Here is a 17282-nt window from a genome sequence, read left to right as displayed (position 1 = left end):
AAATATTTATTTTCTATCCCGCCTTTATTGTTTTATAAATAACTCAAGGTAGGGAACATACCTATACTCCTTAGTCCTCCTGTTTTCCCCACAACCACCACCCTGTGAGGTGAGTTGGGCTGAGAGGGAGAGACTGGCCCAGGGTCACCCAGCCAGCTTTCATGCCTAAGGCGGGACTAGAATTCCCAGTCTCCCAGTTCCTAGCCTGTTGCCTTCACCGCTTGGAACAATTTCTGTAAACAGTCTTATTTGCACATCACGGACATTTCAACAGAATTCCTCCCTTGCAACCTCCAGAGTAAATACAGAGAGGTATAGGAAGTTACAGGAGAGAGAGATTTTAACTAGTTTCCATTTTGAGGGCAGAAGGATGTAGTTGGATACCTCTCATCATGAAATCACAATGATTCATTTATTAGCATTTTATTGGCATTTCACATACAAACCTATTATCCTTTATCAGTGCTGCTTTTGTCCTTTTAAGGCAGAAAATAAAAAACAAGGAAAAGGAACATCACAGCATAGCTGCTCTTAATTCTCATAGGGAGTAATTGTAGTGATGTGGAAATGACGTATCAATAAAACTAGCTCAGCACATCAAGTATAATGAAGTCAGATCATTTTTACCAACAGATGTTATCAGATAACCAAAGTTAGCTCCCTTTTTATTTCAAATTTCATAGACACGAATCAGAAGAAAAAATGCGTTGTTCAGCTTTCAGATTATGTTTATAAAGCCAATTGATAGGCTTTCAATATGTCTCCTGCCTAAGCCTTTTCTCACAAAGTGAACAATGGCCAAGAAAGTTTCAGGACAGATTGAAACTTTTGTCTTTGAGTTTTTATTACAAAAATATATTTGCAAACATACAAAATTTCCACTGAAAATGTTCATTCTTAAACATTTATGCAATAACTTAATATTTGCCAACATAATATGATGGCACAAATTACATACCCATATACTGAAATGTTAATGATGCATTGTGATGACAATTTAAAAATTGCTTGAAAACCACTAGGCACAATCCAGTCCACCCTAGGAGCATCAACATGTCAAGGATTCCAACCTGTGTATTCCAACAAGCAGTCCCACCAATAACTGTGCACAGGGTCATTAACAAGTTATATTACACAGTAAAGGAGATTGGGAAGAGAATACTATACACACAAGTATTTCTTCCTTAATGGCCCTTAGTGTTTTCTATATGTCCAAGACCTAGCAAACTGAGGTCATATTTTGTTTATTGCAATTCTTCAGGTGTAGGTGCTGCACCACTGGGATACTATTATGCCCAATGATTTCCCAAATGTTACTAAGATCATAAAGATCTGAAGCTCCTCAAACTCACAATAAGCATGGGATTGCAAATTAAAGTAGTAAGCCCACATATTGAATATAGTATGGATTTTAAACAAAGACCTGCTATTGGTACAAAAGCAAACTAGAAGGGGAAGATTATTGCAATTTTTCCCCACTGAAGGTGAAGATATTGCATCTTAACGTTTTTGCAAATATGTCAAAAACTGAGGTGAAATACATATATTGCACACTTTCCTCTTTTTAATATATGTTTAAAAGCAACTAAATAGCTAAGAAGAGATTGCTATTTTTTTGTGGGCTTTTTTTTTTTTTTTTTTGGTTTTGTGTTGTTTGTGCCAAACACTCCACATTAAATACTTTTACTGAAAGTTCCTTAATAATTATACCCTTGTTAACACATGGTATTAGTAAGTTCTGGGAATGCAATAGACCCAAGCAAACAGATATAGGAAAAAATTAAAATTTAATCAGTTTGAAATATAAGTTCTATTTCAAGACTGAAAATACAAACTGCTTTTCTATGTCACATTGTGCCTTAGGCCTTTGCAGAATATTTAGATGCTGTAAAGTGTGTCACAAATGTATAGTTATTAGGCACAATTCAAAGACAATATCTTTACCTACAAAACAACGATCAGGTCTTCAATAAGCTGCATATTTGAAAGCCACTTTAGATAAATATTAAACTTTTTTAGAAGTTGCATATAGGCAGTGGAAAAATACATGCTTAGATAATGTATATTCATTTTGGAATATAGTCTAAAATATGAGCTACTTTCAAGAGATACTTTGCCAGGAGAAAAATTAAAATTAATAACCTAAATTGGTTATTTAAGCATTCGTTACTGATGCATGCAGAGAACAATTAGAGAGGTTATAAAGTGAAACCTGTACTAAAAATTTAGGTAATCAGGCTAAAGCTGTCCAGTGATTCCACATTTTGTAAACATTTGTGATTTTACTCTGCAGTTGAGTTTGTCAAAGCAATTCTTAAAAAGTGTTTCATTTTTTGTCACATGACCACAAGCAATAAGAGCACTAGTGTGATAACAATGAATGCTGCTAACAGTGCTTTGTATTACATGGTACGCCCCGTTCTCCCAGCTTGGGCCTGCTACATATTACAATGCAACACTGATGTGCGTAGGATTCAGCATCAATGCAAAAGTGTCAAAAATCACTAAGCTTTCGTTCTACCATCTAATTAAGGACATTCTCTTTGGAAACAGAATTATTTTGCAATGCTTATATACTTCCTAAAGATTGAGAATTCTAATCTGCCAGGTACTAACTTTCATACTGTTTTTACAATACAAAATAGTAAAAGAGTAAAAAGTGTATTGGAACAAACATACCTGGATGTTTAATGCAATATTCCCTTTCTCATTAATTCCTGAAGACAGAGGAACTTAATGTACATTCAATGTCAGGGAACCTTTTTCTATATATCTTTAATATAATACCTGCATTCACTGTTATCATACTTCATATGCTTCATCACTGTCAATCTCACATTTATGGCTGAGGATTTTTTTTTTTTTGCAATAATTCATGACTGTGTATGTCTTTGTTGTCCATAAACAAAACATGGTAACAAAATTCAGTTTCAATAGCCTGATAATATAATCATGTAAATATATATGGAAGAATGCTGCACTAAAGCAAACCTTTTGTTGGTATATATACATGGGTGTGCCACAACAGATCCAGTGTACAAGCAGAGAGCACTCTGGTTTTCTATAAAAGTCTACGAAGCCTGAAAAGATGCTTTTGAGTTTCACTATTAAAGCCTGTCAAATATGTGTGTCACTACTCACATATTTCCCTGAATTTTGTACATATAACAGATATAAAATACTATGTTATTAGAAACACTTTCAAAGGCTGAAGAGGTTCTTTCAGAAGGCAGTTTGCTAAACATAAAAACTTCCACCTAAAATCACTCAAAGTCTATGTATACATATTGATTGGTTAAAAAAAAAATCAACACTGTTTATATCAAAAACAATGATTTGTGATGGAGTCACAATAATCAAAACTTCATTGATGAATTAGAAATATCAATTGGATAATGATGCCATCTTCATTATCACATTTAAACTTTGAGAGTGACCAGTAAGATTTAATCCAGAACTTCGTCACAGATTCTCTTAAAACAATGGGGCATCTATCGTAGGTTATACTTTTTTGCCAGCCCTACCTTTTTTAATGGCTTACACAGAAATATACTGTTACATAGAGAGCAAAGACTAGGCTCTTCCTCCATTTCAACCATGCTTTGAAAAATAAGCAGTGCAACTTGAACGGCTAAACTGATTACAAAATTACTATTCACAATATAAAACAAAGACATAATTTTAAAAATGTTGTCCTTTACATTGCTATTGCTTGAGTAAATTGAGTATATGTTATCACTGAAGTATTGCTAGCTACTATAACATGCCAGAATGAAATAAATAGAAATCACAAAGAGACCAATAGCAGCATATAAAACAGAGATCAGATTCTGACTTATTTTGGGAAGAAGTTTGATCTTTACAGCAGTATATAATGCAAGTTGAGGGACAGTTCTTAATTCTATACCAAACAATAACTGAACAACAGCTTCTCTAGAAACACTTCATCCTTTCTACAGGAAAATCTATACCGAAATTGGCATTTGACCTGGATAGGGGGAAAAAAAATGAAATTCTACTGAAATAATTTTTAAAAATGTTCTTTTAAAAAATATATCTCTCTGACAAAATACACTGAATGTATTGTTCAAGGGAAACTTGATGATTAGTTTTTTCATATACGCTAGTAAAACTGAATATGTATTCTGCATATAGAGGAGCCAATTTGTGGTTGATAAGACCCAGAGGTCATCCAGTTGTTATATTAAGGCTAAAAGCAGAAATGTTATACTGCATGTCCATTTCTTCACAAAGCCTTAGAATTATCCTCTTAAGCTCTTCCATGGCTCCTTAAATTCAAAGCTGGTTTCACAACTGTTGCTATTCTTCATCTACTCGCCCTGATCATTCAGGGTGTGTATGGTAAAGAAGAATTAGACCAAATATTTGACATTGCTTAAAACAATAAGAAAAATGTGCTGTTAAACATAAGACCATGTTCCCCATACAGAAATAAAATCCTGCTGGTGACTGGTCACAGTGAAACCTACACCACTTCTTAGAACATTATTTTTACAATATTTCTAAGGAACAGTATTTCTTGGAGGCTTAAAAAGACTTCAAGAACTCAAAAAAAGTCTTTAAAATGTAAGAGTTGTACAGAAGAGGCATAATGTTTCTGAAGCAGATAGGTGGTCAGTAGAATTCAATTCGCTGCAGTTATAGCTTGATGCTATCAGTATCCTTGGTCAAGACTTGTAAATAGACTTCATGTAGAGTACTAAGAAAATGTGCATCATTCTGAGAGAAAAAAATAGAATATGATCAGGCCAATGAGATAAATACTTCATAATATCACTTGTAAATAAATACATATTTGCACTGGTGGGTCCAGGAAGCACATTTAATGAAGAGGCTAACCTTGAAAAAATCAGGTGTTCAGGGAATTGAAGAAAGGAACAAGAACAAAGCTTTTGCCGGCAATGATACATAGCAATGCTGTCAGGACTAGATTCTAGGACAGAGGCACAAGACCCATCTTTCAACCAAATGAACAGGAGAGCTTACAAATTCAGCACAGGTAGATTACATGTTTGGAAATCATACACATTACTTGAATTGCATCAATGTTACACTAGTCATAAAAATTCTGTAGAAGAAGTGCGAATGTTTAACTTGCACTTGGACAATACAGTAGTTTGTACAACAAATAAACAAAATCTAGTGAATGAAACTGAAATGAGTTATGAAACAGCAGTGGCCTATGCAAGCACATGCAGAATATTAAATCCAATTCATCTGCAGCAGTAAAAGGTTGCCCATCAAAATACATGCTTTCGATACCATCGACCATGGTATCCCTTTGGGTCGGCTCAGGGAGTTGGGGGAAGGTGGCGTGGTTCTGAGCTGGCTCACCTCCTTCCTCCAGGGCTGGCCCCAGTCGGTGGTGATAAGGGGTGAGAGATCCGACCCTCGACCCCTCCTTTGTGGGGTGCTGCAGGGTTCGGTTCTCTCTCCTCTCCTATTTAACATCTACATGAAACCATTGGGTGAGATCATCCGTCACCATGGGATGAGGTATCATCAGTATGCTGACGATACTCAATTGTATATCTCCATCCCAGGTGAAGTAAGTGATGCTGTCACCACCCACTCTGAGTGTCTGGGGGCTGTGGTGGTCTGGATGGGGAACAACAGGCTTCAGCTGAACCCTGGTAAGACGGAGTGGCTGTGGGTTAAGGGCTCTGCCATTTCCGGGACTTTGTCATCTTTGGTTCTGGATGGGGTTGCACTGTCCCAGACAGACCCGGTGCGTAACTTGGGGGTCCTTGTGGACTCACGGCTCCTGCTTGAAGAGCAGGTGGCAGCCGTGGCCAGGAGGGCCTTTGCACAGCTGCATGTTGTGCACCAGTTATGCCCTTTCCTGGATTGGGAGGCCCTTCGGACAGCCACTCATGCCCTTGTTATCTCCCATATAGACTATTGCAATGCGCTTTACCTGGGGCTACCCTTGAAGGGTAGCCCCAGGTAAAGGGGCTACAGCTGGTCCAGAACGCAGCCATGCGGTTTATTTTTGGTGCCCCGAGATCAGTGCACATAACACCTCTACTACGCGAGCTGCACTGAATACCAGTTTGCTTCCGGGTCCAATTCAAGGTGTTGGTTATCACCTTTAAAGCCCTACATGGCATGGGACCGGGTTACCTGAGGGACCGCCTCATCCCTGCTTCATCAGCCCGTCCCACCCGGTCATGTAGAGAGGGCATGCTGCAGACCCCGTCAATAAGAGAATTCCATCTGGCGGGGTCTAGGAGGCGGGCCTTCTCTGCAGTAGCACCCGCCCTCTGGAACATCTTGCCCCTGGAGGTGAGATTAGCCCCATCGCTCCTAGCCTTCCAGAGGGAATTGAAGACCTGGCTCTGCCATCGGGCTTGGGGCAGGGAGGAGAACAATCATACTTGGGGTTGGCTAGTGCCTTGAAGTGCCCCTCTTACGCAAGGATTGAATGAGATCATAGCCATCGGGATTTTATTATATTAGGTAGTTTTTAAAATTATTTTAGCCTGTTTTTATATCGGAATTTTATTGTATAGTTATTGTTTTATACTGTGAACTGCCCAGAGTCCCTCCATTCAGTGGAGATGGGCGGTGACAAATTTGATAGATAGACTATTTATTTGTTCAAACTATATCTTTCCTTCCCAGTCACAGAATTATCAATTTAGCTAACATGATACAAAATGCAAAATTCAAAAATAAAACAATATTAATGATTGTATATACTCAAAGGAATAAAGTCTATGTCTTTTTTCTTGTTTACTGTTTCTACTATTAATTATATTTAATGGTGATCTCCTTTATAACATGAAATGTTGAAAGGTTGGGGTCTCTGGTTATTAGTCAAGTTTTAGAAGGTGGTCATAGTTTTTTTCCCTGAAAACTTGTGTTTGTCCTAAAGGTAAACAGCTTTTACAAAAAGCACGAGTGGGGACAGTCTATGTAAGAGGTGATTCTAAGTGTACAAGATATGGTGTGATTTTGATTAGTAGATTTTCTAAGCTGATGGTTGAAAAAGAAATACAGAAAAAGAACACTGTTAATTAGCATTCCTGAATCTATAATGCCCAACCAGTGAGTCTAGCTAGAGCAAATGCATAATTGTTTCCATATCCTGTATACCTGATCAGAAGGCCATCATAGTTAAATCAAAATCAAGCTTTAGATCCATTTTTAGATCATAACTCATCACCCAAATTATATTCTTAGATTAATGATATTTTGCAAGATTTAAAGAACTTCTGAATTCTGTTAATCCTTCCCAAAATGAAATTTTCACTTAGATTAATTCCTGATGTTATGCAGTATCTAAAATTAAAACAAGCCACATACATGTTTTTACAATTTCAGTCTATACTTCTGTGATATTTATTTGGCAAAACTTTAAACACACATTTTAGAATGTTTAAATATTTTATTTAGGCAATGGAACAGGAAACTGTATAGGGACTTGGCTATTATTATCTTTCATATGAGACACTACCAAATGCAAATACTGTTCGAGGTCCAGTTATTTCGTCTGCTACTTATATAAAGAAGCAACAGTTAGTTAAATTTAAATACTTAGAGGAAGATTTATCCACCTGAGCAATGCAGATATTTGGTCTCTGCTAAATGCTTCCAAAATAGAAAATTTAGTACATCATTCCAGACAACAATACTACCATAGGAAGGAGGAGAGAAGTTATTGGCCTTCAGATTCAGACCAAATATCTATCTGGAATACACATGGAAAAGCATATACAGATTTTAGATCTATAATAACCAATTTTTTTTATAATACCAATTCATCATCAATGTATTTTTTTTCCAGAACACATGGTAACCACAGTTATCATAGCACCATATCGCTAAACTTAATCCATCTCTTTTGTTCAGGTAACTGTCACTACAAACAAATTTGTCAATCCAGGATTCAGGCCCTGATGATTTTTCAACAGATTGATATATAAAGCATATGGGGGTTTGATTAGGTACATCCATTATGTACTTCATCTGGATTACACTGATTAGCCATTTCAGGGGAGGGAGGGCAGCTTGATAGTTTTCCAGAAGAAAGTTCATGGTATTCTAGGTTGGGTCATATTAAATTCCTATTCCAGAAGATTTAAAAAAAAAAAAAAAAAAAAAGTTGGACCTCCCCAGAATGGCCAGATTTGTCTAGAGAACAAATTGAATATTTGAGAGCTCCCTAGAATGTTCCGTCTCTAGAGATGGATCATTTTGTTCTTACCTAATTTTTAATATATGTATAAAGCGAAGCTTTCTCAAATAAATTCCTACTCTTTAGTTACAAATATTACCAATATAACACAAATATTACCAAGCCAGGCCAGGATCCCACTATAAATTCTAATAATTAGAACAATTTCCTTGATAAATATGGATACTAAGATTTTAACAGATATTTTGGACTACAGATTACAGTTTGTACACTGACTATCATGCATTCACACAGGCTGACCTTTTAAAGGCTACCAGTATTTTGATATTTTTTCTAACCTGGTAATCTTTAGATGCACTGGGATTACAACTCAAAGAATTCCAAGCCAAAATGCCCAGAAACCTGAAGAGTAACTGACTAGGGGAGTGTAACTGACAAGACTCTGCTTCCTTTAGATGTCCATTCCAAATCATGTGGAAATTAAATAAAACCTGCCTGCATATATTTGATTTCACCTTCTTACATTTGGCCCATTTTATATCTGCTCAATCTATGTGTTTTGAGTTATAATCCTGACTGGGTTTATTTAACATACACAATGTTTTTTCATTCTGGTTACTGTACCCTAGATCCATTGAGTTCTGTTACATCCAGTGAAACCATCTATTCACCCTAGTATTTTGTCTGTACCCTGCCATTTTTGCTGCATTATAATTAAGCTTCAACAATAAATATTTCCTCAATTATTCATATTCATAATTAACCCTTGGAAAAAATAACCTTGTATATCCTAGACTGAGAATGCTAAGCCAAAACAGAGAACACAAAAATACACAGAAATTATTTTGTTTTTCCATGGGCCTTGATTGTCAAAAAAGTAGGTTTTTGATGAACAAAAAAAGGTACACAACACATCAGACAAGCAGTCTAAATCTCAATTAAAGCAATGCAAAGTACATCCTCAAAATGACTAACAGGAATCTGAAAATATGACTACTTTAATTACAATGTAAATTGCTGAAAGTTCAGCCTGTTCACAGAATTTTTCTCCCTTCAAGTCAGCAAGTTTGTTTCACTAGCGGTCCTGAAGGAAAAAAGAAACAGCAGGCTGTGCACAAAACAAACTACAGGCCACAAAATTGATTATATGAGCTAATATGGGACCATTTCAATCTTATTACTGAGGTACTGTGTTTCTGAGGCTTGCAATTTTTAAATCTGTAGGTAAAGTTTGCCAATATCAGTGTAAAAAGAACTAGAATGTAGTAATGTAGCACAAACCTTTGGTATCATATTGATGACAAAGAGGACAAAACAATTCTGGATCATCTGGACCCCTTCCAGTTGGGTTTCAGGCTGGGTATGGGACTGAAACGGCATGGGTGGCAGTTGGAGATGACTTATGGGGGGAATGGATGGAGGTAGTGCATGCATCCTTGCTCTCCTCGATCTTTCAGTGGCTTTCAGTATCATCGACCATGGTATCCTTCTGGACTGGCTCTGGGGGTTAGGAGTTGGAGGCAGTGTTATTCTGGTTCTCCTCCTTCCTCTAAGGTCAGTTCCAGTCGGTGTTGATGTGGAGGAGACGTCTGCCCCAAGACCCCTCTTGTGTGGGGTGCCTCAGAGCTCGACTCTCTCTCTGTTCCTGTTTAACATCTACATGAAGCTACTGGAGGCATCATCAATTTGCTGATGACACTCTGCAATATATCTTTGCTCCTGCCTGGCCAAGTAATGCTCTGGAGGTTCTGTCTCAGTGCCTGGAGGCCGTGGGAATCTGGATGGGGAAGAACAGACTCTGGCTCAACCCTAGCAAGGAATTTTAGGGGCCTCCTGGGTCTAGTGTTTTCCAACTTTAGTTCTGGATGGGGTTGCACTACCCCAGACAGAACTGGTATACAATTTGTGGGTTCTCCTGGACTCAAGGCTCCTGTTCAAACTATAGGTAGCCATGTGCAGGTGGGCCTTTGCATAGCTTTGTGTTCTGTACCAATTACACCCCTTCCTGGATCAGAGGCACTGTGCACGGTCACTTAAGCTTTGACCACCTTCTGAATGGACTACTGAAATGCACATCTGGAATGCACATCTTTAAAACATCTGGAAGCTTCAATTTGTCCAGAATGCAGCAGTATGACTAATTATGGGTATGCCTCATTATGCCCATGTTACATCTTTCCTCCGTGAGCTGCACTGGCTCCCAATTTGTTTCCAGGTGCAATTCAAGATGCTTGTTATTACATGTAAAGTCATGGGGCCAGGGTATCTGAGGGGACAACCTCACTCCCACTGTTTCTACCCTTCCCATTAGGTTAAGCAAGAGGGGCATGCTGTCGATCGGGGATGGTCAGATAATAGGACCCCAGAAGTATGCCTTTTCCACAGTTGTACCTGCCCTTTGGAACACCATACCACTTGAGATTTGGCTGGCCCTGATTCTGCTCACCTTTCAGAAAGCCTTGAAGACCTGGCTGTTTTCCCTTGGGATGGGAGTTGGGAGAGACATTATTAGTGTCTTTGACAGCAACTTTGTGTTTAAGTTGGTTGTGAAATGTATTTTTTATATTGTAATTATATTGTATTTTTAAATCTTTGTCAGCTGCCCTGAGTCACATTTGTGAGATGGGTGGCCATATAAATCGAGTCACACATATAAATAAATAAATAATCTTAGTACAAAACCAAGCATAAGAACTTAATTTCTAATTTACTACATTGACATATTTTCAAAGCTGCTTTAAAAATAAATTATGAAGTTTATAAATATAAGACAAAGAATAGAGAATAATTTTAAACTTTATAAATCACTTAATTTGGTTTTGGCTTTAAAACTGAGAGTGACAACAACCTTGAGCTAAATGCATTGTTAAATATTTCAAAATAGATTGTTGGGAATGAACAACAGAATTGTTAGTCAAATACCTTTGTTGCTCTTTCAGGAGGCTTTTTTCCCACCCTTCCTTTTAAACTTGCTATTTAGATACATTCTAAAGGGTGTTAAAGAGGTGCAGTTTCTCCTAAAAATATAGGTGACATTTCATTCTTCCACCTGCTTATAAATGACCTGGACTATTCACAAGTCAAGAACATCTGTATGCACAACCCTTTCAGAATATATGTCCAGAGCAAAAACTTTTTCAAAGAAATTCTGTGTAATAAATGACTTGAGCTAACACTGGTAAGTATAATAAGCAATTCTGATCACCAGCCATTCTGCTCCAGCATCATTTGGGGCAAATGAAACCTAAACATTCCTGAATCAAACAGAAAGTCCAGGGTTGGAATAATTTAAATAATGGTCAGTCTTAATATCCTTAGCAATCTACTGTGGAACAGTGTCACAGTATACCCACAGAATCTCCTCGTGCTAATTCCAAGTTGCATGCATTTACTCATTCTGCCTTAAACAAATAATTCTTGTTTGAATATCATCAGCTCATCCACTTTGGAGACTTCCATAATGCCACCATTTCTATTGCCCCAATTTCTCAAAAGCAGTTGGAAAATGATCCATAATTGTTTTCAAACCTGCTGACCAAGAAACACTGAGGATAAGAATCAAACAATATTGTTTAATAACTGCTCTGCCTGCAGCTCCTGCTGTAACAAAAATCTCTTGAATCCAAGTTGATACAAAAAGTTTTTTAAAATTAAAAATGGCTGGAATTCCTCTATTTATATCACTATATTTTTTTTGATATGAATTTGGCCACATGCACAAAAAATCCCAGCATTTCCTAAGAGGAAGGTTAAAAAGGTGTTCCTTCCTCTTCCCTTGAAAGATCTGAACCCCAGGAGATATGAGATAGAAGTTTCTGCAAATGAGAAAATGCATCACCCATAAGCTTTACAGAGCTGCTGCATCTTAGGAAAGGATAGTTTTACTACAGTATCAAAGATACCACAAATCAGCTTATGTCCTGGGATTATATAAATCCAGAGCTACTTTTGAACTGGAGCAGCATTCTTGAGTAGAAGCACCCATTCATTTGTGGCTAAAATTGGTTTATTATCAATAATTTCCATCACTGATTGTATCATTAGACATTAACATTCCAACAGATAATGGCCAATGCACAGTTCGGGGTACTAAAAAACCTGCCCAATATAGGACATATAAATCAGTACTTCCTTTAGAAAGAAATGTTGTTGCTTATCCAAACTAACAATAACCCACTCATGGTGCACCACAGCATTAAAGATATGTGGAATCGTTTGCATGGTGGGAAAGCTGCAGATGGAATTCACTGCCTAGATACCTTAGAAGATCAAGATTGGGCATAAGTAGATTGAGATCTATTGGAAGACATGTGAATCACAAAGATAACTTACTCTCAGTGGATTAATAAGCACAGTAACAAAGACACTGGGTGTGCTACACATCAGCAGTAATGACACAAGGAAACATAGTTGTGAAATGTTGGAAGCCAAAGTAAAGTTGTTAGAGAGATGGCCTATGTTTCAACCTCCTAAGCAGCGTTCCCAGAATGCTAGCTGGTCCAACTAGTAAGTGAGACTGAGGAATCTCAGTGCATGGTTGAAACAATGGTGTAAGAATCTTTACAAAGCATTGGAAACAGGTCACTACCAAAGGAGCAAACTCCATTTGAACAAGAATAGAAATGCTGGCATATAACAGGAAAGGGCACACTGGGGCCAGGGCTGCTCTAAATATTAAAGCAACTACAATATCACATTAAAAATCTCAAAAGGAGCAGAGTCATCTACGCAATCATTGTAGCTGACAATATCAGGCCCCAAGTAACAGTATTGGGAACATGCTACTTCTCTAACAAAACCACTCAAGGTGATTTTGAATAGTTCATGTTAAAATGAAATCCAAGAAACATCCAACTGCCCTCATATGAGTTGGTTAAATGCATGTTCCATTGTCATAAAAAAGGGTAAAATGTTTTAGATGCTTTAGATACAAAACACAACAACTTGTCTTAGACCACTTGGTCCTGAAATCAACTAGAGGACAGATGTCTAATTTTTAAATCATAAGGGATGTCCAGTCTCAAGACTGAAATGAAAGCACTGTTGAACTGATTGGGAAGCAGTGGCCATGTTGTCTTTAACTTTCATTTATATGCAAATGAAAAATTGCCAAGAAACACAGAAAATTAATGCAAATTATTAAGGATATAACATTTAACATATAACAAAATGAGGGATATGACAGACTTGTACAAATTTACAAAAAGTGAGGAGAAAATTTGGAATGACTTTTCTCATAATCAGTGAATATGGGGTCAAAAAAATGATAAAAGATTAAAAATAGATAAAAATAACTTATTTCAATAGGGTATATTTAATTCAGAATTTGATTCAGTGGTTGTTGCCATTCTGGCTTTAAAAGAGATTAAGATACGTTTATCAGAGATATGCTATCATTAGCTACCAGACATGAAAACAGTATATTATCTCTATAATTGTAGGCAATGTACATTTTATTACTGTTTACTAGAGGACACAAACTGAGTGGTTAACTACTATGGGCCACAAGGCTGCCTAGATCTGATCCAGCAAGGCTTATATGTAGTTATGCACATTTCTTTATGATACTAATCGTTTTAGTACTGAAAATATTCATTTTTCAGTTGAAGCTTATATTTTAAAGTAATTTGCAGACAGTGCATTAACATATCAAGAATTTATGACTGCTGTCTGCTTCCAAAAGCAAGTAACTTTCCCTGTTCCATGGACTTCCAAAAATCTACCTCTCTGGGAGTCAAGGGAAACCACCTCCTCCTTCTATTTATGGAAGCAGCTCCATCAACAATGGATTCTATGTATTGCTTGTTATCTTAAGATAGTGACTGTACCTTTATTAGATGTATCAAAGTTTGTTGAAGCTGAGATCTACTGAGTACTGTTGGAGGTAATGTCTGAACATCTGAACCAAGTGTAAGAGGAGAAGATGAGCCAACTTTGTTTTCAATTTCAGAGGATTTCATAGTGGACTGTTCAAAAACACTAGGTGAAAGGAGGACAGAAGGTGCAATTGTAGTTGCAGTTGTAGCAAACTGTGTAGAAGCAACCTAAAAAAGAAAATGATTTTGACAATGCTTATTTATTGTTTCAAAGAACATTGCATAAATCCAGTTCCTATGTCAAGTCCACTACTTCCATTATTATCAGAACAGAAAGAGGTTGCAGAGATTCCCAATTAAAATGAAAAATGTCAAGCGACTGGTCCAAAAGTACATGACAAAAATTAAAGATATTAAGATTAAAAGAACCTCTTTGAGGAAATAATTAAATAATGACACCCCCCCCAAATTATTCAAATTTTATTCTTATGTACTGGATGCTCTAGTTTAAAGACCATAATGTTGCTATTCATAATATGAATGTGTTGTATTTTCTTAGGTTCATTGTAAAAAAAAAAAAAAGTACAGACTCAGTCTTATAAATAAATAAATGGTTACTAAGATATGCTCAGGCAACAATACAAAGTGTTAAGGTAGAAATGTTAATGAGTATAGCTAGCTGCAATAATTCTTATGAGCTGCAGACAAACAGCATTTTTTTATTCTAGCAAGATATGAAACTGTCCAGGAAAAATGTATTACTATTCTAATAGAATTTACTAAAGTTATAACATATCATCTTTGATGGAATCAGATATTATTTAGAACAGCAAAAACCCAAGCTGCCAAATAAGTCATGTATGCTGCATCTTCAATTGATTAGTTAATTAAGAGAGGATGAATGAAGGAGTTTTTCCGTGAAGGCAATGTTGCAATGCATGGTTTTTAATACATACTTGGCTTGCTTTTGACAAAACTTTAGGATTTGGAAATGTTTCAGGCTCCTTATTTTGCTGTGTAACCTACAAATTTAAAATGACAATAAAGCATTTTGTGTCCAATTTCTTCTCTGCAAAATACAGCACTATTCTGAAATCCCCACCCACACCATATATTATATAATGTTGATCCAATGGATTTATCTCATATATATATATACACACACACACACACTGTATGTGTGTGTGTGTGCATGCATATATATAATGTATATATAGAAAGAGCAACTTGCTATTTCATCCAAGTCATCAATACTGATTTTGTTGTATTATCAATAACATAGTACATGTCTTTATAATCATGTTTTTCTGATTGAATCAGAATGTTTAATGAGAATTTCCAAAGCCCAGCTCCAAAGTTACGTAACTCTATAGCTCTGAACAACACGTTAATTAACTGAACTTGTGGCTGATACAGAAGGTCAAGAGCAGTGCACCACTCATCCAGAATGAAGAAATTATGATGGCATTTTCAGACTCAAGAAAGAGCATAGCTTAATGCCATGAGAACCACTACTTTCAGCAATGACCTACAAATGATTTCACAAGAAGTCTATTCACCTACAAATAACCTACCTGATAGGGATGAATGACTTTACCAGTCAAAGCCTGTTGCTTGATGTGGGATTCCTTGAAACAATCTGGTGTTGCCAGCTGGCTAATAGCAGGAGAAGCATTTGGTGCTACTGGGGGTTTATTAAGAGATTGCTGCATTTGGTCATGTTGTGGTGTCAACCTGAGTTTTTGAAGAAGATCTACATTGGGAAGTGATGTATTTGAAGCATCTCCTGTATTTGACAAAGTCATTGATGTTAGGAATTGGTTTTGACCAGAACTTACATTTTGTGTACCATGGTTCATATCACACAATGGTTGATTCACAAGTGAAGGTATCTGCTTGGCAGTCTGCTGCATAACTTGCATTACATTATTGTTTGCATTGATACTCTGCAGCATTGGGCCACAAGGTGCTTCTGTTGCCAAGGTCGAATTAAGGATAGGACTTAAATGTACATTATAATTTGAAACTTTATTTACTTCAGGTTGTAAAACTGAAGGTGATGAAGTTAGTACGGATGGTACACATTCCTGTGGTAATAAAGTCAAAGAGTTATTTTTGAGGCTTGGAGCATCCAGCTTCCCCAGAGGCTGATGGACCACTGTTGATTGTTCAAATGAAAAGGGTAAAAGTAAATTGTGTTCTCTGCATGAGGTATCAGTTTTCTCTATCCTCTCTGGATTGGAAATGGGAGCTGTGGAGTGTTCCTTTGGTAATGAAGTTCCAAATAATTCTTCCACTGTTAGATGTTTAGGGATGGACTGACATGACTGGGGAAAAAAGAGTTTAGAAGCTTAGTTTAATATCGTATCCACACACTCACTTTTCCTTCCTTCCTTGTACACAAATGAATGCCAAAGTGCTACTTTTTTAAAAAAAAAAGTTTGTTTCAGAGTCATCTAGTACTGCAAAAGTATTATTATATTTATACGAAGCACATTTCCCCAACATGATGGAGTCCTGTTTCACTAACACTTAATTCTTGGATCCTAGTGTTGTCTATCTATCTCACACACAAATATACACACACATATAGTATACTCACAAATACATACACATGTAATCCAAAACCTAATTGTGCAACTACATATATTTATGTAGATATATACATAAAATATCCCAAAATCAATTACTGTATGTTAAGACTTGTAAATCCAAAATGCACACAATGCTTACTAAAAAAAATATAGGCAAAAAGCTGTATAGTGGAGAAACTATCATTAAAATGCATAATATTAGGGAAACCTGTTTGCCAAAAGCTTAGCACTAGAAAAAGAACACAGTATAATGCCTACTTTAAAAAAAACAAGAAAATGTGCATTTTTTTCTTAATTTGTACAGAAATAGACCATAGCATCAGTAAAGTAAACCAAAATGGACAAATTTGCCCATCATTAGTACAAATAGCACAAATCAGCTCTGAAGCTTATCTCTAGTAGATTCTCCAAGGTTAACTTGGATACCATTTTTTCTCCATTAAGAGAACTACTAGACAGCAAAATTTATAAAGTAGTCCTGGAAGATTGATTTATTATAACCTGCAACCCAATTTTATCATTTATTAATCATTAACTAATCTCTGTTGCCAGTTTTTGTCATAATTTTGTTTTATGATTAATAAGTTTAATTATTAACCCATAACATATTAGTGTTATTGTGACAATTTGATTACTATTATGATTATGACCCAGTAATTTCTTTCAGTTTTTTACCCTGCCTACAGTTTGTTTGGACTGAGGTGGTAGATC

At 36.4% G+C, this 17282-nt stretch overlaps 1 protein-coding gene across 1 annotated transcript in view; it reads right to left on the bottom strand.

Annotated features, from left to right (window-relative positions):
• Positions 1–1770: 1770 nt before the first annotated feature.
• The window catches only part of DCP1A (decapping mRNA 1A), a 37706-nt gene continuing 22194 nt past the window's right edge, over positions 1771–17282 (bottom strand). Inside the window, exons 7-10 of the mRNA XM_063291782.1 lie at positions 15552–16304; positions 14934–14999; positions 13990–14205; positions 1771–4740 (exon numbers count right to left, since the gene is read on the bottom strand). Of these exons, the coding sequence (XP_063147852.1) occupies positions 4660–4740; positions 13990–14205; positions 14934–14999; positions 15552–16304 (1116 nt within the window). The 3' untranslated portion in view covers positions 1771–4659. The remainder of the gene's footprint in view (positions 4741–13989; positions 14206–14933; positions 15000–15551; positions 16305–17282) is intronic.

This window comes from Candoia aspera, chromosome 2 (genome assembly GCF_035149785.1).
Source record: "Candoia aspera isolate rCanAsp1 chromosome 2, rCanAsp1.hap2, whole genome shotgun sequence".
Taxonomy (NCBI): Eukaryota; Metazoa; Chordata; class Lepidosauria; order Squamata; family Boidae; genus Candoia; species Candoia aspera.
The sequence above is the reverse complement of the archived record's forward strand: the minus strand, read 5'-3'. Positions and strand labels throughout refer to the sequence as shown.